General features: G+C 32.3%; 1 protein-coding gene across 2 annotated transcripts in view; it reads right to left on the reverse strand.

Annotated features, from left to right (window-relative positions):
- The window catches only part of LOC130448166 (protein sidekick), a 582,707-nt gene that overhangs the window by 86,927 nt on the left and 468,599 nt on the right, over positions 1 to 27,181 (reverse strand). For both annotated transcript variants that reach the window (XM_056785411.1, XM_056785410.1), the window contains exons 3-5: positions 12,233 to 12,409; positions 8,814 to 9,030; positions 2,178 to 2,556 (exon numbers count right to left, since the gene is read on the reverse strand). In XM_056785411.1, coding sequence (XP_056641389.1) covers positions 2,178 to 2,556; positions 8,814 to 9,030; positions 12,233 to 12,409 — 773 coding nt within the window. The remainder of the gene's footprint in view (positions 1 to 2,177; positions 2,557 to 8,813; positions 9,031 to 12,232; positions 12,410 to 27,181) is intronic.

Genomic DNA, 27,181 nt, shown 5'->3' on the forward strand with positions numbered 1-27,181 from the left:
AATTGGAGTATCCAGCCATCATCAAGTACCTGTATTTAAAAGGGTTAAGAGGTAGTAAGCAATACTCTTGGTGATCAATGTCCTTCGTATGCGACCGTGAAAAATTGGACTGCAAGCTTCAAAAGAGGTAAATTTTCCATTGAAGATGATGAACGATTAGGAAGGCCAGTTTCTGTGTCAGTCCCCGAAAATATCGATGCAGTTCATGACATGATTTTATCAGGCCGTCGAATTGGGCTAAAACGGATATTTGACGCAATGGATATTTCATACGAATGCGTCCATCGCATATAGTTCACATCAATTTGGACATGAGAAAAATTACCGCAAAATGGATCCCCAAATTTTTGAATGTTGAACAAAAGCGTGCAAGGGTAGAAGTATCGCGTTAGATCTATGCTCGATTTGAAAACGATGTAGACTTCTTAAACCGAATTGTTACTGTGGATGAGACTTGGATACATTTCTACGATCCAGAAACAAAGCAACAATCGATGGAATGGCGACACTCTGATTCTCCAAGACCTAAGAAGTTTCGTGACCAAAAATCTGCTGGAAAAGTTATTGCTTCAGTTTTTTGGGATTGATTTTTTGGATAAGGCTAGAATAATAACTGGAGATTAATCTTCGACATTACTGACGGGAAAAAATTAAAGAGAAAAGATGCGGAAATCTATCCAAAGGTGTTTTGTTTTTGCAGGACAATGCCCCGCACACAAATCTCATGTTGCCATGCAAAAGCTTCGTGATTTAAGGTGTGAATTACTAGAACACCCCCCTTATTCACCAGATTTGTCTCCGACCGACTATTATCTCTTTCCTCAACTGAGAAAACGTTTAGAAAGGTCGTAAATTTTCTTACAACGGGGAGGTAATAAAAGCTGTGGAGGTCTGGTTTGCAGAGCAAGAGGAAACATTTTTTTTGAAAGGTCTAGAGACGTTGCAGGTTCGCAGTAATAATTGTATCCAATTAAGAGGAGAATATGTTGAGTAATAAAATATTTTGATATTTAAATTTTGTTAGGTTCTATAGTAGGCTAAGAATTTTTCAATATATCACCGTATTATATCTCTTCTACCATGCAATATTCATTCTATGTACATATTACCATTCGTTTATGTTAAGTTGTTCTCAGAAATATTCCAATTTGAGTTTGAGCAAAAAGGATTAGCACCAACACAAATTAAAAATACAATGGAGGCTGTTTACAGCATTTAACAGTATACGCAGTTGCATCATAGTTTTATAGTTGCATAGAAACTTTAGCCCGACGTTCTCAAAAGCGAGGGAACATAATGACAGTTTTTTTATTTATAACCTTCCTATGTTAGGTTAAGAACTTATGGATGACACTACGTACAATTCACTTATTATATAAGATTGTGGTATGTTAAGGATATCCCGATTCTACACCACCGCTTTAGGCAAGTGATGTTCATGATTTTTTAAATCAGTATTATTATGGAAAGTAATTAGTAGAGAAGGTCCAAAAGAAAAAACCTCAATGTCGCCAGATCTTAGATCTCATCATTTTCCCTCCCCATGGAAAAATCGGCAATTAAAATTCAAAATCGATCTTCATCTAAGAGGAATTGTTGAAAAAATAATGAAGCCGTTCCATAATTTAGAGGCACTCTGTAACCATATTCATATTATAGCACGTCTTTGCCAATATTGTTCAAACTAGTGACTCAATTTGTTCTAAATAAGTTCTTGTATCAAACGTCACTATTTTCTTTGATTGCAAAGGCATAGTGCGATGATTAATTTTTCTTAAAGGGAGCAACCATGAATTTTATGAATTTGAAAAAAAAATCAAAAATGGAACATTTCCTTCTCCATGTTAACTTCGCGTTTTTATTAGATGAAGATCGTCCTTTCTATTCTGTCCACATCCACCTTACTTACCTAATTTAGCACCATGCGACTTCTGGCTCTTCCAAAAATAAAACAATGTGCTAAACAGGGAACCTTTTGACATCAAGACGACATTGAGAAGACCACAATAGAGCATTTGAGAAACTTTCCAAATATACTTCCAGTAACGTTGGGATAAAGACATTGTTAGCCAAGGGCAGTACTTTGTTAACTTTTCACTCTGTTCTTAATAAATATTTTTTTGTCACACCTGGTATATTAAAAAAATAGTTATTTATCTTATTTGTTTTATACGTACCTCGACGTTTGCAGAGGCTGCTACCGTAGGAAATCCTCCTGATTTTAAATTAACCTGACATTCGTATGACCCCGAGTAAGTTGTATTAACTGAAGTTAATATCAATGTTCGATTCCAGATGTCATTAAAAGAATATTGAATTCCAGTGCTCTCTATAGGTATTCCATCTTTAAACCAAAGTGTTTCTAATTCATAAAGAGGTCTGGCGTTCGCGATGCAATCGATAGAAGTTTGAGAGGTTCCTTTGATTATACGTATATCTTTGGGGCCAATGATAATTTCAGGAGCTATTTCTTTGTTGTCGTGAGTCTCTTCAACTGTTAATTTTATATATGCACTGTTTTCTTCTTTGCCTTCCTGGGAGTTTATTGCACGCGCCCTAGGAAAAATAATAATACTAATTTTGATAAAGATATTCAGTGCGTTAATAAGATATTTGCTGAAATCAAAGAAAACATGTAATTCTAATATTTAGCCATGGAAATTTACTTTTGACCGTCCAGCAATGATTTGAAGATTAGTTTATTATTGCAATGGACATGGCTTCATATTATAGTCGCCGAACCGCAGGTGTTTCCACTTCAAAAAGTCGTAATTGAAGTACTTGAAATAAAATAATTGAAGATACTTTGAAATGAAAATAATTAATATTGATATAATGATAAACATATTCATACTGAGATTGGGTAAATAATATAGCAAAGCTGAAAATAATAAAAAAGATAACTTTAGACTATGGTTGGAAAATGGAAAAACATCTATTAGGACTAACAGTATTTCCGATTCCCAAAATTTTTGCATATTATTTATTTAATGGAGAATAGTAAACATCACTTCGTACTGCCTCAATCTTTAAATTTAAACCTAAACTTTTGTTTATAAATAAAATGAGCTTAAAACAAACAAAAAGAATCCTTTCTCTATTAAAAGAAATAAAAATAATGCTCGGTATGAATTAAGTTTTATTATTAATTTCGATTTATTACATATGATGTTGCTTAATTACAAAGCAGAGTTTTTCTGAAATATTGCTGACTATTTATAAGGTTTAAATTTGATATTGACAGACACACACCCAGTCTGTTAATTAATTTAAAGCTTTCTGATAAACTATATTTTTTGTTTTGTTTTGTGGTATGTGATGCACACACGCGACGTATAATTGTCAATGCGCGAAATAGGTTGATTACAACGACTGACCTTGCGATTTATTTATGGTCATTGTAAAAGCCAGACGTACCCGAAATTGTAAAAGTTTAAAATCGAATTGATTGACGACCTAAGTCAGATCATCGCGTACTTAGCAACAAAGTGTCACTATCACAAAAGTTCAACAAAAAAATAGCACATAACTTGAAATGTCACTATCACTAAGAATCACCAAAGTTCTCGCGCACGTAGCGGTAATCATCAATCACAAAGAAAGAAGGATGCACTTTGTCTGAGTTATCGATCGATATAGAGGATGGATCGACATATTAGTTGGTTGTCAAATGTCAAATGTCAAATATTATGGTTGCGTTCAGAAATTTAATTTGTGACAGAACTCAAGATTTATCTATCTACATATAGTTGGTTGTCAAATGTCAAATATTATGGTTACGTTCAGAAATTTAATTTGTTAATTTAATTTATGACAAAACTCAAAATTTATCTATCTACATATAGTTGGTTATCAAATGTCAAATATTATGGTTGCATTCAGAAATTTAATTGGTGATAAAACTTATGATTTATAAATCTACATATAGTTGGTTGTCAAATGTCAAATATTATGGTTGCATTCAGAAATTTAATTGGTGACAAAACTTAAGATTTATCAATCTGCATATAGTTGGTTGTCAAATGTCAAATATTATGGTTGCGTTCAGAAATTTAATTTGTGACAAAACTTACGATTTATCAATCTGCATATAGTTGGTTGTCAAATGTCAAATATTATATTTACATTCAGAAATTTAATTTGTAATAAAATATCGAGGAAAAGCAATATTGTTTTTCTATTTAATTCCGGCATTTTCACGTTTATTCACTTTTTAAACCTTCTCTAGACCACAAATAATACAAAATTAAAAGTTTTAGAGTATTAGCGAGACTTACGAACAGGAATTGATTTTATATATATATATATATATATATATATATATATATATATATATATATATATATATAGATTGTAATATATAGATATACTGTAAAAAAATCGAAAACCACTTTAGAACACTAAAAGCATGGTTTTCGATCCTTCTGAGGTCATTTAAGGTAGCCAAGGGAAAACTTTCGAAATATTTTTAATGACAACTACCATGAGTTAACATATGATTAACAGCAAGATGTCGACGACATCGAACCCTTTTTTGGTGTTCATCATAAAGAATTCATGTCTGGATTGTGATATGGTCGATACAATAAAAGAATATTAATATGATTTAGGTATCATATAACCTGTCTAGCTATATAGGGAAAAATATTGCCCTTCAAGAATAAAGAGCAGTACTAACAAAAGAAGCGATTTGTAATGAATCCTACGGAAATCTGGCATCACTCTTTTATAATAAAAATGCATACAATGACATGGTCTTGCATTTAAATAGCTCCCGTGAGACCTCTTTGTATGTGATAATCAAAAAATTCGATCATATTTACACTATAGAACGAAAGTCCCGAATTTAAGAGCTTGTTATTGGGACTAAGCTGGAATTTCTGGAACCGTTGGTGGTATACTGAACCCACTGTTTACACCACCATTACATCAACATTCACAATTAAAATGTCTGAGGCGCGTTTCGATAACCAAGTTATCGTCTTCAGACAGTTTACCTTCAGTATCTAACAGTGCATTCAGTATTTGTTAATGGGAGCCTTCTCAAGTGCAACTGGGAGGTTGTCGTAACTATCTTCAAGACTGCCACTATTAGATTGGCAGAAAGCAAAGGACTGATAGTTTTTTGCGTACATCTTACATTATTTCTATATACCGTGTAAAAGCTTGATTCGTAGGACAGATTTATTATGTAGACCATAGGAACGGAAAACAAGGGGCCTCCTTGATGCGACGTCGCACATGTTTATATTAGTTACGTTTCTGAATGTATACTACGGGGACCCAATAATAATGGAAATAGCATTACAATCACCGGAACTTTTGTTGTGTGCTTTTGACATCTCGCTCATTACCAGTTGATGAATATCTATAATATGGACATAGCTTGCTCCGTCTAAATTTATTTTTTGCCAGCGCTTATATGTTATTGTTTAGTTTTTATGATCTAAAATCAAAGGGATCAACGGGGGAAGCTGTGAGGTTTTATTTTGTAATCAGTAAAAATGCAGTTGAAACTATTTTCATATTATGAAAAGCTTGCAAAGATGACGGTATGAGCAAAGTTCTAGTGAACGATTTGAAAATGGCGACAAATGACAAATCTCATCGTGGACGTTATGTGGTATGGACACCAATTTCACAATATTGAAGGGGTCGAAAACAGAACGACAAAGAAGCTGTACGTCATTTCTACATAGGTGAACAATGTTTGGATTGGAAGCACAGGTGGGACAAATGTATCAGTTGTAAATGAGAGAATTTCGAAGAAGATAAAGTTGTTTTGAAGGAAATTTGGAATAAAATATTTTGTAACGTCGTACTCTGAGGTAAAAAGGTCCTATACCTTCCAATTTCACACATCTTCTTCAATATCTTTAACTGCTATTTGTTATTCTTCAAACTGTTTTTTAATTTTGATATTTTGTATTTTGTACTTGATACATTACCATTTCCCTAGGTGTTAAATTGTTCTACTAGTTCCAGTTAAAGTAAAAAAACCCGATTTTTGTTTGTCAAAACTATCAATTCCCTCTGTAACAATAAAATCTGGAAATTCACTTGAAAACTCTAATGGTAAGTTGTCAGATGTTGAGGAATGAGCACTCAGACTGTCAACTTGATGCTCTTCGACGATCATATCTTTTATACCTGTATTCACAGTATATGAATATTCTTGGTTTATTATACGAGTACAATCATGAACTTGGAAGTAGACAATGAAGGCAGATGAGAGGTAGGAATAGATAGAATAGCTTTATAATTCAAATGTTTTCTAATGAAATTTGTAAAATCACTTCCCAGAAAATGATTTCAACACAAGCGATAATTTGATGTTAAGCATTGAATTTCAAAAAATTCTTCCCATCTAGAACACATATCAGGAAAGCGTTTGGAAATTTAAGCGAACGATCATTTATCTTGACAATTGACAGTAATGATAGATTTTTATTACACTAGCGCCACGATTCATACGTGGCAGAACTAAATTTGTGTTGCTGAAATTTAGATTATTAAGTTGATCTTCTTATTGTGTATATTTTGTGATTGGAACTGTATGCCACAGTTGATTATTATTAATAATATTTGTCATTACTACAAACAAATCACATAGTTAATATTTTGAGTTTATTTTAATTCAAAAAGACATCGTAAGATATTAATATTTTCTTCTAGTTATTTATTTACGTGATTACATATCCATACAAAAAAGACGCAGCTATTACAATTTTTTTTACTGTTTATCAAGGGATCGGAACTCAGTAAAAATGAATTAAAAATATCCTGGTTTGTTTTCTCACGACTACACTTTCTTGAAAAATGCTCCTGATATTTTTTAAAATCATTTGAAATACCTAATCCGGGCTTAGGTTTGTTTATGATTAAACCAGTTCGTTCACTAAATTCTCTCTGAGTACGGGCTTTGTTTTCCTGAACAATTTCTTTATCTGTACCTCGAGCTTGCCACTTTTTAATTGGTAATTTGTATGACAGATGTAAAAGGCATTCAAACATTCGTATCCGTCCATGCAACACCGATTATTCGAATTCCAAATTTTGTGTTTTTATTTCTCTGTTAATCATTTCGTCAATACAATTAAAATACTTGGATGTTGCGCCACAAATAAAGCATTACATATTTTGCCGTCAATCAATACAATATTAAATCATGAGATGCCGTTAAAGCTTTGCCTTTAATTATGCAAGAGCTTTTATGTGGTCGTCTATTTTATTTTCTTCTCTAGCTGAAACTTCAGTTGAATCTTTAATAAATTCAATTTTTATTGGGCGACAGTTTCGGGTGGACGCACGACGAGGATTTTGGCACACGATTTTCTCACCACAAATAAGGTGTATTGGGACAACGCATGTTATAAACATAAACAACTCTATTTTAATAATAAACAGTTTTTCCAGTTCTTAATCTTTAAGTGACTCAATCACAGGTTCCAGTGTCATTAATAGACGTTTCACAATGTGGTCAAGTGAAGCTTGCAAGGTAACTTCCGCACAGGTAGAGGTCACTGTGATTTTTTTTTCTGGATAACAATTTTTTTTGCAGCTTGAAATACTTTGTAAGAAGGAAATTTTTCTGGAGCACTTCTGAATCCTGATTATGTAATACTGGTGTAGAGATAAGTTCACGTCCACTAAAACCGCTAAAGAACCTTCACCTGACATAATTTATTTCTCAAGCAACTTCTCAACTGTTTTTCTAATCGACTCGCACGTTTCGGAGATGTGCTGATAATATTATCTAACACTTTTGAAGCTTGCATTTGTCCAGTAGCTCTTAAACTCATTTGAGTGGCATAATTTAATACATTTATTTTAAGTCGTTTAGTTCTCTTGAAACTAGATTCAAATGGAATTTCTGGGCGACCTTTTTTCCTTTTAAGAGTCTCTACATCTTCTCTTATTATAAATTAAATTGATATATCAAGCCACTCCGCATTATTTTTGAGAAACCTTTTTTCTATACTGAACGTTTTCACCGCGGCTTAAAATGTAATTTGAAATAATGATAAAGTTTTATTTAAGCGCTTTAAAAGCTCTTCACTTTCACATTTCGTTTTCTTCAGTATTTTATCTTTTAAATAATCAAATTGTTCATCAATTTCATTTTTATTTAAAATTCTGAGAATATTAAAAAGTTCTCTCCTTGAAATAAACAAGGTGTTTGATTTCGTTCCTGACATAAAATAATGATAAAATTAAAACATTATTATTATTATTATAAGTTCAAACAAACTAAACAATTTTGAAAAGCTAAAACATTATTATTATTATTATAAGTTGAAACAAACTAAACAATTTTGAAAAGCTAAAATAATACCAATTATAAAAAAAATTATTTTCAAATTTGGACTATATTGGAACCAAATTAAAAGCTTACATATATTTTGAAAAATGTCAAAATAATATTGATTTATTTTGTTTTTTTTGGTTTAAATAATATTAACTAAATACATAAACTTTTCTGCGGATATAATTTTATTAAAATATTGTTACATACCTGAAGTCGAAGGTTCCATGTTAAAATTCAAACAGAAGCTATGAAAATATAGTTTCAAATTCACACAAAAAATATTAAAAATTCAAATCGACAACAGTACCCGTACACTATCCGTAGAAAACTGACTTTAGTACAGGGATGTGTAGTAAACGCTTTGTATTAATGATAATAACATTTACTTGTGTTATAATGAAGGGGATATTGTTTTTTCCAAAAATTATGAAAAGTACTTTTTCGATTTATTGCCGGGTATAGGACCTTGTTGTCTCAGTGTGCGTGGTAAATAATAATACATTACCTATAGGCTTTTTGATCCGATGGCTCTGTAGATAATATTACCAATTGTTGATTGGTAGAATAAGCATATTTTTGTCCATACGGTGTATTCTCCTCATCAGTCTGCCATATTACATCTGGTTGTGGAGTCGATTCAATTTCCGGTATGTCTAGAATCGCGGCATCTCCTTCTTTAACACTTATAAATCTTTCCTTCTGGTCTTTAAAAACACCCATATCTAGAAACAAAATAAATTATACTGAAGTTTTTTTTATAATTTTTATAAATTTCAATAGTAAAGAGAGCAAATATTGAGGTATTCTTCATTAGGTATTATTAACCATCAAATTTATATGGTCTTATAGTTCTTCCAATATCAATTGCAGATTATAAAAACTGGTCCGAAGCCCAGCGAACAATTTTGTTTGATCTACCATAGGCGTAGATACCTCATTTCATAAATTTATTATTTTTATAAATACTTTTAAAAATACGTATGTCTTATGAAAGAAAGTATTCATTAAAAGGCTATCGAATCAGTATAAATTGGATACGAACATACATACATACATACATGGAACATACGCCGAAAAAAATCATTGTTAACTTGCTACAACTGTATATTGAATTATAAAACGTAAATAGACGAGTAAAATGTACCTGCCTGTAAGGGCGTTTGGTTTAAGTAGGGTACACGACGTGAACTGAGCCCTTTTTGTACCCCATTTGTTTGTTTTCTGGCAAACGAAATTTGAAAGCAAACAACCAAAAAGGAACATAAATTCTTTGCAAATAAAACAAAAGAAAAAAAATCAATTCCAAAGTATCTTTATAAATAATAATGGTAGTTACAATCGTCTGAACTAGAATCATCATTTGATTGAATTATGGAGGGTTGAAAAGAAGGTGACACCACATTCTCGTCTTCTTTGTTGATAACATGTTCAACACAGTTTTTTCAGAGCTCTTGGCGGTTTGTTGCTAGAATTTCCTTTACGAGTTATTTAGAAATTTTAGAACCAAAATTTACTACATCGTGACTGGCAAACCATGTTTCATCTAGATAAATTATGTGTCTATTAGAACTTCGGTAGTCTTTTATCTGACGCAAATAATCTTGTCGCATCGAACTATCCCTGATTTCAGTTTTTCTTTACAAGTTTTTCGGTTCTGTGAATGATCCACAGAAACCCCTTTCATGACTACTCGATAAATGGAAAATTCATTTACTCTAGTGAATTCAGCAATTCTCATTATGATTGCATTATCAGATTACTGAATATTTTCCTATTTTAAACATTCGAATATATTTAAAACAACTTGCTGTATTTGTATTTCACTATTTCACTACATTGTGCAATTTCATTGTCGCCCTTGATCTAAAGAACGCCATATTTCTATTTATTCTTATATATATATATATATATATATATATATATATATATATATATATTTATATATATATATATATATATTTATATATATATATATATATTTATATATATATATATATATATATTTCACCAAACGACCCCACTGCTTATCCTAGACTGTATGGCAGGAAGAATATTTCGAAGTAATTGTGTATATACTCTTTCCGATAGCTTCTGAATTTATGTTTGTTACGACGGTTTGTTAGATGTTTACCGAATTTTATACGAGGAGTAAACATTATTTTTCATTTCTTAGTTTGGTATGAATGCGTATTTATGAAATATTGATTGTTTCTCGCATAATTGTCTTCTGCAATTGATAATTGGATAACTTTAAAACTTTTTATCTCCATTTTATCTTTCAACAATTATAAATAGATAAATAACATCAAATATTCCTCAAAGTATATTCAAATTGTCTTATATATATGTCTACAATTCGAATCAAATTAGGGATTCCTCCCTGTAATTGTTAATAAATGGAATGGATAAATTCAGACAAGCATAAAAGTTTTCTATGAATTATTTTCTCAAGTCCTCAGGTTTGAGAGAGAAACTAACAGTCAACAAGACTGACACTCGGGAGGTTAAATTTAGTAAATCAAACAAGACTTTTCAGCTAATTCAACCAAAAAGTGAAAAATACTTTTTAATATTAGAATAAAATGGCTGAATAAAAATTAATGTCATTGTTGGAAAGTTTCAATATTTTTCTTTTCAAAGTTCATTTCCCACATACCAAGTGGTTGTTATATATCATATAAACGTATAAATTGAATACCCATTACAAAAATTTAGCTAAAAAACTTTTTTTTTACTAGACAAATGATTGATTTTTGGATGGTTCGCACAGGTGATGTGAATTTGGTCAAATGAATTACTTGACTTACGGTTTCAGGTAAAAGTCGTTTTAAATGAACTGGTAAAATCGGCCAAAAAGTCTCAGAGGTTACGATAGGTTAGGTTTAAGCTCGTACAATTGGTTGCTTGGTTGAACGTGCGCAAACTCGTGATTTTAACACCCGCCATAAAGTTTTAACTTCTGTTATAAAGTGTCAACTAGTGATCGTGCCATGGAGTTGCCATGGAGATTAGACAACTCGTGATCGTGGTTGCCATGGAGATTAGACAACTCGTGATCGTGGTTGCCATGAAGATTAGACAACTCGTGATCGTGGTTGTCATGAAGATTAGACAACTCGTGACGGATGATTAGGTAGCTCCGGATTCAAATTATGTACGTTGTTGAAAGTTTATTCGGTAAAAGAACAAATATTAATAGAATATAATTTTCATTGTGAACATCATGTATGGTGAGCAACTGGATAGTATTTAAAAGTGCCAACCATTTGAAATTTTGGTGAGTTTTTTGAACAATTGAAATTTATTTTAGTTGCAGTATTTAAAAGATCTGTATTATTTATAAAATTGTGAATTTAGGTTAGGTAGCCTAACCTAATCTAACTTTAAGGATTTAGAAGTTCTAGGTTTTAATTTATGGATTTTCCAGCTTTACAAAGTGGATTCGGTACCAAATTCCAGGTAATCCGCCACGTGTTGCATTATCTATTCGGACTACCTGATTATCTGACATATCCCCGTCTCAAGTTTGAGCATCCTTATCTCAACAGATTAAAAATCACCACAAGTTGTATTTTTTTATGCTGTGTAAATAATTTTATATGTATTTTGCAATGTTTAGTTTTTAGTAACCGTTTCTTCCATTGTTCCTAAACTCCTCAAATTTTGTTGTATTTGTATAAATTAGTACATTTTTAAAAATATTATTTTAAATATACCAATTTGACAGTGATACAATTTTCCTTACTCAATTGAAAAATTTTTATAAAATCTGATTCAATTTTTTTTATTTTAAAATAGCACCCTGAAATCTATTGAATATCAAATTTCTAGGGCAGAATTTACCACAAAAAATCATCTAACTGCTATCTGGCTGAATTTACTACTGTCCGGTTCACATTTAAATCATATTTTATTTTTACTTACACGCAACCACAATTTTAATTTCTTCGCTAAGAATTGAACCAATTTTATTAGCTGCTATACACCTATAACTACCACCATCTTCCAATTTCGCAGAAAATATCTTGTAAAATGGATCAGTCGATAGTTCTGTTATAAAAGTACCATCTTTCATCCATCTAAATTGCGGTGCCGGATTACCTGTAACAAGAAGACTAAATGAGGCATAAATAACTGATGTAAGACATTCTAAAAGTTAATTGTAGTGAAAATAATTCACCATTTATTTCGATAAGAAGATAAGAGTGAATACCTCAGTATAACAATAATGAAATTTTTATCTCGAATGGTTCACCCTGTAATTTTTCGCTTTTCGAAATCCTTACGAAATATTTATTATTTTTCATCAAATGCTCTCTATACCTAAATGCCATAATTTCGGAGTTATGGCTACTTTTGCGTTAACTCCGCCGAAGTTAAAATAATACATTTAGGTGGCTATGACTGTTACAATAACAAATTTGACGTTTCAATAAATTATTATTGTCCATTGAAAGTCACAATGATCGCTTATGAGAAAAAGAACGAATTGATATTTTAATGATATTAGAATATGGTGATATGCGTAGTCAATAAGAAACCTGTAATATCTTCAATAATTTATATCCTAACCGAAATCCCATAACAAGATCTACTGTTAGTAAATTAGTAAAAAAGTTTAACGAAACTGGTGCAGTAAAAGATTTATCCAATTCAGGACACAGAAAAACCGGGCACGAGTACGATTTCCTCCTGGATTTGACTTTACCATTTTGTAAATCGATTCAAAATAAGTCGAAAATGAAGAATAAAATTTTTCGATATCTCGCTTCGTTTTCGAGATATCGATACTTGAAGTTGGAAAAATTTATTTTTATTCAATATTTGTAATAATCAATCTAACCTAACTTAACTGTGCACTTTGAGTGTAAAACGTTCAAAAATCGTGAATTTTTTACAGGCAAAATTGTCTAAAAAAATAGGATAAATTGTGAAATACTACAATAGTCTGACTTTTCAATTATAAATTGAATTAAATCTTCAAACTATCATTAAATATTTGTTTTTATTTTATAAATAATGAAAAACAACCGACAATTCTTCATGAAAAATATCAAATTATTCATGTATTTATCGTATGTTAAGTTATATTCATTACAGAGTGATGAAAGTTATAAAAAATAACTCTTTTTGTTATAAAAAGCTATTTTTTTCAATATAATTTTGGAGTATCAGGGTAAATAAAAAATCTTTTGTTTATTGAATTACAAGATTCATATTGAATTGAAGTGATAAAATATTCATTTTAAACGAAGTATTGCACGCCATCTGTTTGAAATTTCATTCCTCATTTTCGATTTATCGGAAATCGTACTCTCCCCACAAACTGCAGCAACTGAAAACAAATCTTTAGATGTTTGTGTCCTGTTAGAAGATTATCCACACTTGAGTACTAGACAAATATCCAGGGAACTTGATATTTCGCAAACATACGTAATAAAAATTTTACGTTATAATTAATTCCATCTATACAAATTAACGTTAGTTCAAGTGTATAATTTCAGTTCTTTGAAAACTGATCTCAGCCCAAAAGAGGAGGAACTTAAGCTTTAAGAATTTTACAGATTCAAGGACGTCAATTATGGTGTTATTTAATAAAAAGACAGTAATATATTAGAGAGAAGATTGAAATCGCACAATTATTTAGGAGTAGATATGGTTTTATGTAGAGCCGTCAGATCAGGGTTGCTTGAAGAGAAATTAGTGTCTCGTCTGCAAATAGGCATATTTTACCACTGATGTCTAGATAGGCGATGTCGTTTATAAACAGAAGAAACAAAATAGGGCCTATAGTACTGAGCCTTGCGGCATTCCACATTCTATTGGCTTGCAAGAAGACATCATCAACCATTACAAGCTGACTTGTGTTGGTAAGGTGTGACTTAAACCATGCGAGAGATGTTCACCTGAAACCGTAGTACTGCAATTTGTTAATTAAAATATTATGATTATCACAATCGCAAGCCTTAGAAAAATAACAAAATCAGAAAAAGTTGTTGCAGAGGAGTGATGGCTGTCTAGGCTAAAGTAGATATTATTTTGGAGGGAGAAAACAGCATCATTTATGCATTTGTTACTTAAAAACCCAAATTGATGGGTGGTAAGTATTTTATATTTAAACAGAAATGATAAAAGCCTCTTTTTGACTGATCTTTCTATGATCTTAGATAATGTGGGAAGGAGTGAAATTGGGCGATAATTCGATGTTTGTTTTTATGTACTCCTTTATGCAAAGGTACAATTATAGCCGTCTTAAAGAAATTGGGAAAAGTGATATTTTGAAATGAAACGTTAATTAAAGGTGCAATCGGGCAGACTGGAAAACATTTTTAATGTAAGTCCATCAGTTCCAGATGAGTATTTATTTTTGATGTCATTAATTGTACTGCGAAGCTTTGCTAAAACTTCGGGCAGAAAGACGTAACTGAAAGAAATTAATATGAAAGCGGATCATGAGAAGGAGTTATATAATTTGAAAATTTTTGGCTACAATTCACAAAGTAATTATTAAGGTTATCAGGTGAAGTAGAGATTATGCTCGATGGTGAATCCTTATTTTTTAGCTCATTCACAATGGAACATGTTTATTTAGAAACATTACAAGAATTATCAAGTCTCCTATGATAATAAATATGTTTAGCAGCTTTTATGATGAATTTTTCTGTATAGTTTCACACTATCCGAGAATTTCCTTAGGTGAGATAAAGATCGCATGTTCTTTGCAGATATACGGACCAGGGTTTATTTTGCTTATTTTTAATATGCCTGAGGGAGAAAAAACTGGATGACAGACTAGTTAGTGTTTTCACGAATCTAGAAAATTGGAAGTTCACAACAGCAGAGATTATGTTCCAAACAGTTGTTTGACAACGGTGCTTGAAGTTTTGAAAACTTTTTTCCGAAAAGATACGGCATAATTAGCGAGAAGAAGTAACAGCAATGGACAACTACCTATCATCCAGCGGAAGTGTTCATGGGCCATTTTGAAAAGCAAATCAGTCAAGAATTTCAAGGGTATGGTACAAGTATGTGGATATTTCACACTACCATAACCAATACGAACAAGTCCAAAGTAGACGAATTCATTTTGGAACTCAACCCAAAATACCCATATAAAGTTTACATATGGAATGGAAAATAACGGCTAGAATTTGATGTATTTAGAATATCCAACATAACATGGCCAGTCTCCGTTTCCTGGTACATCGGTTAATTCAATTTCCACTTACCATCGAGAGATACAATAAGGAAAAGACCTTTTTTGAGGATGTAGCTGTACTCAACGGTTTTGATAGAAGAATTCTAAATAGGTTAATTAATCGTCATAAGTTTAAGAAATCTCTATGTGAAACCATTTTTTTAAACCCAAAATTTCGATCACGCTGCCAGTCATAATCATAACATAAATATTAATAATGGAAAATTGATGAAAAATGTATAAATTAATAAACTGTTGGATGTATTTGAAAGCATTCAAATTGCTAAATGTGTAGCTTAAATAGGGATAAAAGTTCAATTCCTTACAGTGCACTTTTTAGTTTAGTAGTCAAGGAATAAATGTGAAGATTATCTCCAAGAAGGTCCTCCAGCTGAAATTAATTTTCACCGGAGAGGGTTTATTGGTGGGAAAATTTTTTATAACATAAGTAAATCAAGTCATTAGGTTTTAATTTACCTTCAGTCTCTGAAGACGATAACTTGGTTATCGAAACGCGCGTCAGACAGTTTAATTGTGAGTGTTGATATAAAACAGTGTATTTAGTAGGCATTTTTATGAGCAAAGCTCTAGGACAAACATTGCGTTTGGTTGAAAGAGGATGGGCAATGATTATGATATTACCAAAAAAGAAATTTCCTAAAAGACAGCGAGTTGAGAGACTTGACAACTTACTTGATAGTTGAGGAACAGAAAAAATGCACATGAGCTAAACGACAACAATTGAGCCGTATAGCCGTTGCCTTCCTTCGCAAAAGATTTTTTATGTTTCGCCGAAAAAATATGTAGCATTAGAGCCACGAATTATTATGATATTATAAGTAAATTGAAATTAATAATTTCTCGAAAGAAATTATAAATTTAAACTCATTTATAATTATTAAAAGATATTCCGTAGTACACCGCTGTTTAAGTCTATTCAAGTTTTGTTTGCAATTTTTTGTTTTCTATTTATGTGGAATTTTGATGTAGTACATATTTTTTATCATGAAAGAAGATCATAACAACTTTTTCTGAAGACAAATGTACTTCTTACTAAATGAAATATTGAACCAATTTATCATTATTTAAAATAATAGAAATATGAGAAGTTAGTCTATTGTTAAGATTTTTTATCGATAGATATAACAATCGATGACTTATACGGAAGGACCATATTTCATCATAAGATAAAGGAAATGGAACAATGGAGATACCAACACTTTTTTAATAGAAATTAGGATAGAATTTTCTCATTTTACTTAATTTGTACATTTACTGTTGCCTTAATTTATAGGGAGTTTTTGAGATACATTTTATTGAAAGTAAATTTGTACTCAAGATTATGTCGAAACAAATTTGATTCCATGTCTGCTTCAAATAGATCTTTAATTATTTCGTTAATCGTAAAGAATGATTTTTCAAATTATTTTTTTTTTGAGGTTAAATTTAACCTACACATACGACATTGAATATCTGCATATTTATATCTTTGGCAATTACATTTTTAAACCATTCATTACTAAACAGTTTTTGACTTAAAAATGGAAAAATTAATTGAAATTGTGATATCCTTTCCTGTACTCAAGCAAAAGTGAAGGATGATTTGTGGGAGAACATAGCAAAAGAATTAAATTTTACTGATGGTAAGTGATTTCATTTGCGTTGCCCTCTTGACCAGTAATATCCATTTCAATTAATTTATAAGCCTCACTAAACTGTCCTCTGTTTAACCGAAACGCCTCCTTGAACATATTTTCTGGAATTTCACCAGATAACTTGAACTCCCCATAACTCACTTTTTTCGCATATATATTTATTTGTTTTACTTCTTCTTCTTTTTTTGGTAGGTGCAACATATAAATCTTTTGTCATCCTCAGATTCAAACTCCAGATCGAGAAGAAGCTGCTGGCTCGCTGTCATCTTGTATACTAAAGGGGATTTGGGTACAAATCGTGGGCGTGGTTTGTGTTCAATATGCGTTACTATTGAAAAACGTCGACCTGGGCTGGGTCTTGGTCCTCGCGTTGCTGTGCGTGGGCTGGGTTCAATTTGCGGCGGGCCTAAGACCTACCACTGTTAATTCTTTGGTAAAATTGTGTTTTATGAGCAATATTTAGGGTTGCATACATTTCTTCAGACAAACCCTGGCAACAATTACTATATCGTCTGCGTAGTAGGTAGTAAACATCCGACGTGGATAATTCTGTGAGGTGATCGGGAAACAAGGCTAATTATAGCAGTGGGGCAACGACGAAGCTGTAGGTATCACATCTCTGAGTAGTTTACTCCCAAGGCAAACTCTTCTACACCTTCTTCTGTGTTGACTGAACCTTATAATTTTTCTTGGAATTCAATCTAAAGCTAATCCAGATGCTTCTTCAGTATAGTTTACCATGAGTCTCTTCATTCATCATTATAGGTTTGTTTCTAACAATTACAATTTGTATAGCAAAAAAGAAATTTTAATTAGTAACAGATTTTAAATCTTTGTAATATGAGGATGCCAGATGTAGTGCAAAATTCAAAAGTGATAATAATTCATAATTCACAAAAATCGTTCAATTTGTGATTGGATTTATCAGCAAATAAATTTTGATTCTTCTATAAAATAAAGTATTTCATGCAAAAAATTGGAAATAGACAAAGATATATTTGTTTATTATTTATTTTTCTAAATAGTTTTTTTCTAACAAGTGTGGATAGTGAAACTTTCCCGCAAGCTACTGCAGTTGTCCCGAACGACGCGGAGCAGAATTCAGACAAGCGGTCAAGAGCGGGAAAGACACTTTACGCACGAGTTGGGAACATTATTTTTTCTACGACTGTTTACAACACACTATTTTGATAAAATAATTTTATAATTGCGTAAAAAAATTACACATTACGGCACTTTTTTTAACTCAAAAGCGTGAAAAAATGAATCGCTACGGTAATTTTTTTCACGCTTTTTGACCGATTTAGAAATTCTTTATCAATGCAAATGAATGAAAAAAAAAACGTGAAGATTATAACGGATGTAGAAAAAAGCCTTTTTTTCTAAGTAATATTGTAAAATTATAATAATTTAGTTGGTTGTTGGATTATTATCGTTCTATCAGAATTTTTTTTGTTTATCTATTTTAAGGATGATTAGTATATCATACAGTTCCAAGATTGGGGCAAAAATCTATGTTAAAAGGCCGAAAAATCGATGTCAAAAAGGCATTATTGTTTGGTTTCGCGAAAAATCGATGCAAAAGGTGTATAATGGGGCAAAAAATCGATGTCAGACGGCATTATTGTTGAAACGTAAAAAGACTCGAAGCACTCTGTATATTATGCTAAGATTATCTCACAAACGTTAAAGCTCAATGGATTAACTTGAAATTGAAATCAAAATTCTGAAAGTGAAGAACCTCATGAATTTATAATAAATTTTGCAAGCACCTTGTACATTATACTAACATTGTCTCTCACAATAAAAAGCTACTTTTTCATACGTCTCGTATAGAATTTTTTCCCCATGCCGCGCTACCGCAACGTCATTATTGTGTCTATGTTATTCTTAACGGTGCAGTTGGTCGAAGATGTCGTCAATTTCTCCCACGGAGATGGGAGATTCGATTCCTCTTTCGATCTTTAGTTAGACATTGTGACACTACCAATTTTGATTTTTGCTAAATTTTCCGTACGAAAATCATCGTTTCCAAATTGGCAAATGCCCTTAACAATAAATCTCTCATGCGCAAAATGTATCATCCTTAATTCTTGGTTATTACCATATATACGGTACTCTTGGTACTCTTAAAGAATAGTATGCATGCGCTAATTTTCTTATGCAAGCCCAAACTGTGTATTTTGCTCACTTTTTGGGAGGTTCAGACATGGCATTCTTTCTTCACATCAGGCTATAGCACGGTAAATGCTTCGGCGTGAAATATTTTGGCTTTGCAAAATGCGACCTACGCAGGCTTAGCTGTGTGTCCAACTGACATAAAAAAGTTCTAAGCTCCCAATTTTGTGCCAAGACTATTGGGACATAGGTTAGTTCGCAAATGGTATACCATGGGACAAGGACATTGAGAGAAGTATTGGACAAAAATTTATGACTGATGTCAAGATTAGTTTTAGGTAGAGTACAAGCTTTTTGCTCGGCAGCAATAAGTGATGACCTCGGTTATGATGTGTCATTTTTTTTGTTTATTATGAAATCTGGCGATCATTGTTGCTATTAAATGTATTTCCTTTCCAAATCAATTTTATGAAAAATATTTGTTTATATACAAAAATGCTTGTGACATTACTATTTAAAATTCATGCAATAACCATATATTCTCCGCCAAATCAAAAGAGTAATTTCTGTACTCTGAAATCAGCTAATAAATAATTTACAAACAATTGATTAAAACTAGACCAGTCATGAAAATGCATGCCCTACTCGTTCGTTTGAGATTATTCTTTATTCTATTGCTTGGAATGAGCTTTACGTGCCAAGTAGTAGCTCATTTTGTACTAGCGTCATTCGTTTTTCTGATTTTGCTATTAAGAGACGGAAGAGGGCGTTATTCTAACGTTTATTCACAAATAAATTCCGACTGCGTTGTTTTTATAGCTTTTTATTATCTTTTTTATTTTCACAAATAGACTGAATGCACTATTAAGATATTTATTTTTGAAATTATGAATGTAGCATCTACTAAAACATAAATACTCTTTCACAATTACTGAAAATCGATCCGAAAAAATCTGGTTATATGGGGAATTTATTGAAAAAAATTACAAACAAAAGGGATTCGAAAAAGGGTTACTGAAACCGTTGAAAGTGATGCCCATATTGATCAATGCATTTACGACAACGTTTCTCAACTGTCTGCGTCAACGTTTCAAATTCTTCTTCAATTGCAGTTCAAAGGTCGGGAAGGGTGCGTGGTCTTCTTACAAAAATGCGGTCCTTTTGAGGGCCCCACAGAATGAAACCACAACGGATCCTCATCTACCTATACATTCTCCAAAATGAGCACTAAGGTACTCACGCACACGAAACGCGTAGTGCAGCGAAGCTCCATCCTGTATGAAGTGATGGATGTTCGCGTGTGTTGGATCGTTGTCCGTTTGCCCAGTTAAATCTTTGAGCATTTCCAGATAACTTCTCTACGCACACACCCCAGGCAGGTTTAATTCTTTTTCAATGAAGACGTGAGGATTCTGGTCGTTTCAGTACACGCAGTTATGCCGATTGACCGTACTGTTCAACTTGAAGGTTGCTTCGTCCGACCACAAAAAGTAATGGTGGAACTGCGGATCATTAAAATCTTCGTCTTGAAGTGCGTGGAGGAAACGCGGACGGTAAACTCGATAGTGTATACATTTCAGTTGTAAAGAACGATCGGATATTTGAAGTTCTTCCGATAGCCGCACTGCAGATTGGTTCAGCTGCTCAACTACCGCCAGCGCCACTGTTTCCATATTTTCGTCATAGATATCGGTCGTCCAGAAAGCGGCGCGTCGGCAACAGAGCCCGTTTTCAAGAATTTCTGGTACATCTTCCACACTGTTGAACAATTATGGAACGGCGAGTTCGGCAATTGTTGTTGACATTCGGTAAACATAGTTTCGTAATGCCCTATTGTGCATACCACTGATATATGTACTTTGTAAAATTGATCCCACCACTACTACAAAAAGAAATTATGTAATAACATCTGAAGAAGTTTTAAAAAATTCACAAATCATTAAATTCTGAATAATATACAAATAATTAAATTCTGAATAACTGTATGATGAAAATTTAATCTGAGATTCATGATTTATGTAATTTAGTAGAGAAATTTGTAGTAGGTAGTCTGACTAATATTTTCGTAGAATATTCACTTCAAAAATTATTTAATTATGAACTCATTGGCCTCATACTTTGGAATTTTTAGAATCATTCACCAAAAATATAAAGTATTTATAGGAATGTTTTTTAAATTTCAGAACTGCAATTTTTGTGAAAATCGAAATTTTGAATTTGATTTTTCAAAAACACTTTCTATAAAAAAGTATGTGGGTCTACAAAATTAGTTGATCATAGTTTTGTATATTTCTGTCATCTCAAGTAACTAACCTTTATCTTTTAATATCTCCTTTATTGCTAAATATACATGGTCTGATCAAATTAAATTAATTAAACTGGGGGCGTAAATCAAAACTGTAATTTTTTTTCATAAATTGGTAGAACCTTTTGTTATCTTCATGTGAAGTATTAGTGCCGTATCTCAACTAGTGTGTATTTGTTAGCTAATCGTTAAATTTGTTCGGCGATATTGACCATTGAAAAAAACGAGCAATGAGTTTACTTTAAATTTTGTATTTTCAATGGGATTACGACTACTAAGTTTTTTAAGGAATCTACTTTATTCATTCAGTGAAAGTCGTGAGATCGTAGAAAATTAGATGTTATGGTATGAGCACTCGAGCTATCAACTTGATACTCCTCGGCAATCGTATCAGTGTCTTCTATAAATGTATTTATGGCATATGAGTGTTCTTGGGTTAGTATACAATCATGAACTTTGGCATACCTATGATCTTCATAAATGAAATTAGACAATCAAGGTAGATGAGAGGTATGAATAGATTAGATAGCTTCAAATGTTTTCAATTGTAATTTGTAAAATCACTTTACAGAAAATGATTTCCACACCAGCGATAATTTTGTGTTGAGCAATCCCATCTAGAGCAAACAAATCAAATTGAAAAAAATGTTTATTTTTCTTTCCCTCCTTTACCTTCAAGTCCATTCTGAAATATTCAATAGAAAATTACGGAAATAATACTTAGCTGTTATTTTTTCAGTTATTTTCAATAAGATCTTTCGTCGTCTAGGGCTATGCCCTCTACCTGGCTCTAGAACAAATTCTCATCAATATAAAATTATAAACTGACTATATATATGTAAGTAAATATATCCATTCAAATCACCAAATGTGGCGGGAATTCAGAAATTGAAGACGAATGTCATATTGACATTGACAGTAATGACACATTTTTATTACCTTTGCGTCACGATTGGCAGGTGGCAGAACTAAATTTGTGGTGCGGATATTTACATACAAGTCGACAGTCTTTTTGGTATGTTCTATGGCTTTCATATTTAAGAGGATTTATTTAAATTTATCCAATTTTTTCATTAGAAGCAAATATTCTGTGGAAAAAAATGATTAAATGTTGATTTTATTAGAAAATTTTACTGCAGATAGTTATGTTTTCTAGTAAAGACAAAATAAAGATGTGAGATTTACATAACAGTTTTTTAAAAATTGAAAAAAATTCAATTAAAACTTTTAATTGCGTGAATACTAATTTTTCATTCGAAACAAGTTATTTTCCAGTGCACTTTATTTTGTAACATTAAAACTTTTACTAACAGGAAATGATTCATATTTTTTATTGCTGGTTTATTAAAGTCAACGAACAGATTTAGTATGGATAAATCAAAACAAGGAAATTAATAAAAAATGTTTGCATTTTATACAAATTTTTACATTAGAAGATGAAAATTTATCTTTATTATACATTTTGACAAAGTGATAATCCAAATCATTGACCCAGAGACTTCTTTTCAAAAACGAACTGATATCTCAACCTCTTATCCAAATTAATTCAAAAATCGTATTTTTCATTTTTTTTCTTATTGATACAAAATTCTCACTAAATTAAAAACTTTAGGCTGTTGTTCAAGTAAGGAAATTGACATTATCTTATCAACAAAATAAATGGACATAAAATTCGGTATCAATTCAGTGCATTCAATACAAATTACGTAGAAACATTTACTTACGAAATTTGAAAAAGAATGAAATATAAATAATAAAATATGAATTCATGCTTTAAAATTCAAAATAGCAGCCGAGCGGTTAAAAAACACAACAAAAATCAATAATTAGTCATTTGAGGACTATCCAGTATCATTATCCCCCTGGATAAACTCAAATTGTAGGGGGCTACCAAAAATTTAAGGCCACAATAGATACTTCCACCAGTGAAGGACAAATCCTGAGATAAAATATTTTCTAGAGGCACTGCTACAGTTAGATGAACCTATAAAAAAATTTTCATGCGCTGAAATCAAACGAGCGATCCTACAGGAAACAAGCCCAAAGAACTCACAGAATATAATAAGTAATGCCTTTAGGGATATAAATTCATTCAATTTATCTTCAACGCAGCCCTTAAGCTTAATCATTTTTCTCTCCAATGGAAAGTTGCCCAAATAATAATGGTTACAAAACCTGGGAAAAATCCAACTTATCGTCCAATAAGCTTATTACCTATCCTATTCAATGTACTCTAAAAACTTCTATTGAGTAGTTTAATACCTATTATAGAAAACCAACAAATAATCCCTAACCATCAATTCGGCTTCCACAAGCAACATGGTACGGTAGAGCTAGTCCATGAAGTGGTAGAAAATATAAATAAAGCCTACCAAATTCAGAGAAATGCAGTGGCTAATTGGCAGTAACTCACGACTCTATTAAGTAATTTTAAAACCTATATGAGTTAGAGACATTAGGCCGAGACATTAACAACAAAAAGAATAATGAGAACAACAGAGATGAAAATACTGCGAACCATCAAGGGAGTCATCCTCAAGGACAGAATAAGGAGTAATGACATAATAGAAGAATTGGACGTACAGGATGTGGTGAAATGGGTCAGGGCACGAAAAATATTCTGGAGGGATCACGTAGAAAGAATGCCAGAAGACAGATGGGCAAAATGGGCTAAAACTCAGAGACCGAACACACGCAGACCTGTAGGCAGACCACCAAAGAGGTGGTACGAGAGCTGGGGTTGAGCTTCTCAGGAAGATCCAAGAAGACAGCCAAACGTACAGGATTGAACAGGACCTGGTACTATTGAAAGAGGAAGAAGAAGATAACGAAGAAAGTTTACTATGAGGCACTACGTAGTCTAATGACAGCGGTATAAAACAAAGAGGTATGCTATTATCAGGCGTTGTTCTGATCCATGACAGAGCGTACGATGTAATTTGACATAGGAACTTTTCCAAAAACTTATAAGGGAATAATTTGACCACACACTTCATTCATGGTCTAGCACTCGATGAAGCTTATCTCTTTTGATGAATGATGATATAGTGGGGTGGACAAAACTTCGGTACCATCGAACACCTTCCTGAGGTCCTCTCCTTTGTAGAGGATATAGATGGTTGGAGCATACTGAAAAGATGCTGGGAAATAGATTTGCAAAAACGGTTATTGAAGAAGGAAAAAGTGGTTAATGTAGGACGGTTAATGGTTAACGTTTCCTAACATTATTTAGTGGACCACCGTCGAGAATTTTATATAAGAATTCTTTCAAACCCAACATATTGATTGGAATCGTTCCCGTAACAACCAGTAGCTTTGGATACCATACGATAGGTCTTTCCAGGTTTCCTTCTGTTTCGTTCCACTTTAAGTGCTTTTTCCATATCTCTAAACCATAGAACATGATTGAGAGGCTCAAAGAGCTCTCACAGTTACTCTCAGGCCACCGATATTAGACTTTAGTCTTAATAAATCTAAATATTAAGATATTTTAATGGTCCTCGGCTTTTTACACATTAATTTACGAACTGAACGAACTTTTGGGTCGTAAAAAACATGAATTCGATCATCATTTCGACTAATTCCATACGATGCTCCTCTAACCACGCGTTTATTTTAGTTGCAACAAGCCTGGTTGATCCTTGTTCTTCGCTATAAATTCCAAATGGAATTAATGCCAATAAAAGAAACTATAGATTCAAATTATATTTTACCTTCAGAGGATGTTATTAATTACAAAAAGGCCGCTTGACATGAAGTAATAAAACTGGAATTGAGCTAATGGAAGATTTGGCACTTGCACCTTTATCAATTTGATGCCATTTTAATTGCATGCAAGCTGCAATCATGGCTACATTTGGATCAACAATCCGTCAATTGTATGTTGATCAACTGAAGCTCTTTTGTAAAACCGACTTCTTTGTTTTCTGTGGTAAATGTCTTGTTGGTTTATGGTTCTTGTTGGAGGCATTTATTTATATTTCAATTCTGGTTTCTTGGCCATCACACCTTACACATTGAAAAGGATCAATTTTGGTTAGTAGTAACCATGATGCAATAGCAAGAGGCTTGTATCATGCCAAGTAGCCTACAATACTCATTGTATGTATAATTGACCATTTTAAGAGTTGTTAACAATAAACGGTTGGTTGCTGTACAAACTTGTAGGAGATTATGTCTTTTCAATGATAACTATATTAGTGTCATGTTAAATGTGCATATAATAAATCATTTATCCTCATAGACCTGTCAGGTTAAATGTTTGTGCTACTGAAAGAGATTCCGTGAACTGTCAAGTGAAAAACATCACAAGCAATCAAATATTCACGGATTTCCAATTTCCATATCCTTCCTCTTTCTTTTTTTTAAACATGTTCCTGTTCTGAAGATATAAATTCATTACTATGATGCTAAGGTCCAGGTTCAATCTTCTGGAAGCTCAAACTGATCAGAAATGATAGCAAAGCTTTTAAATTCAGTAATTATTCAGTCCATTATCAAGTTGAAAAATATCAGGCTACAGCTGTTTCCTTCCCTTATACGATCTGCTAATAGTATTTCTTTCGATATTTGATTATCTGTTGTCAGTTGAATTTAACCCAAAATATGTATATATGTAGCGCAAATGTATGGTGTTTTGCTAATAACCATCTATTTTACATAATTTCTTTTCCTTCTGCAACTTCATTGTGTACGAGGTCTGGCTATTGATTATACAATTATAATTATACAATTCTCTATCTCGTGCGCGTGTTTTTTAGTGGTGAAAGCGCTTAAGTGAGAGCCGAGAGAGCACTGAAGATAACCAGTGACAAGGTTTCCCTGTGACTGTTTCCACTCCGGAAACAGTGACCAAAATAAACCAAATTGTACGTATAAATCGTCGAATGAGCATCCGGATGGTTGCCGATAAGGAAACGGTTAGAAAAATTTAACACGAGTAATTACACATGACAAAAGCCTGTGCGAAATTGGTGTCAAAAAATCTGACTCCTGACCAAAAGCTCTTGAGTCAACGGGTCTGCTCAGATTTCCTGGAAAGTTTATAAAAAGATCTGCTTTGAAAGGGACCCGATTTGAGTCGATGGAAGCAGTAAAACAAAAAACGGCGGAGCTCCTGAAGGCCCTCACCAAAGAAGACTGCCAGCACTACTTCGATCAATGGAAAAAACGTATGGAAAGGTGTGTGGCGAGAATAGGGGGAGTATATTGAATTGGAACATTCAAATATAGAATAATTTTTATAATAAAACCCTTTTTCGTAACCAGTCCCGTTATTTAATAGGCAGACCCATTTGAACAAAAAAATGAATTAACTGTCATTTTTTCGGATTTAGTGATTGGTTAACACATTCTTGGTTTCCAAACTATATTATGTGAGTTAACGGCCGCTAACTAGTTGAAATATATTCGAAATAGTGCAGATTTTATATATCCTTTGTTCAATTATCATAAAAGAATCTTTTTTGTGCACAGATATTATTCTGGGAAAATAACCATTGTTAAAATTCAACTCAGTATTGAAATATATCAGTTGAATATCATGAGCGGTTTTGTTATTATATTATAATTAAGTAAGTATTGTTTTAGTTTTTTAT

This window comes from Diorhabda sublineata, chromosome 8, assembly GCF_026230105.1.
Source record: "Diorhabda sublineata isolate icDioSubl1.1 chromosome 8, icDioSubl1.1, whole genome shotgun sequence".
NCBI lineage: Eukaryota > Metazoa > Arthropoda > Insecta > Coleoptera > Chrysomelidae > Diorhabda > Diorhabda sublineata.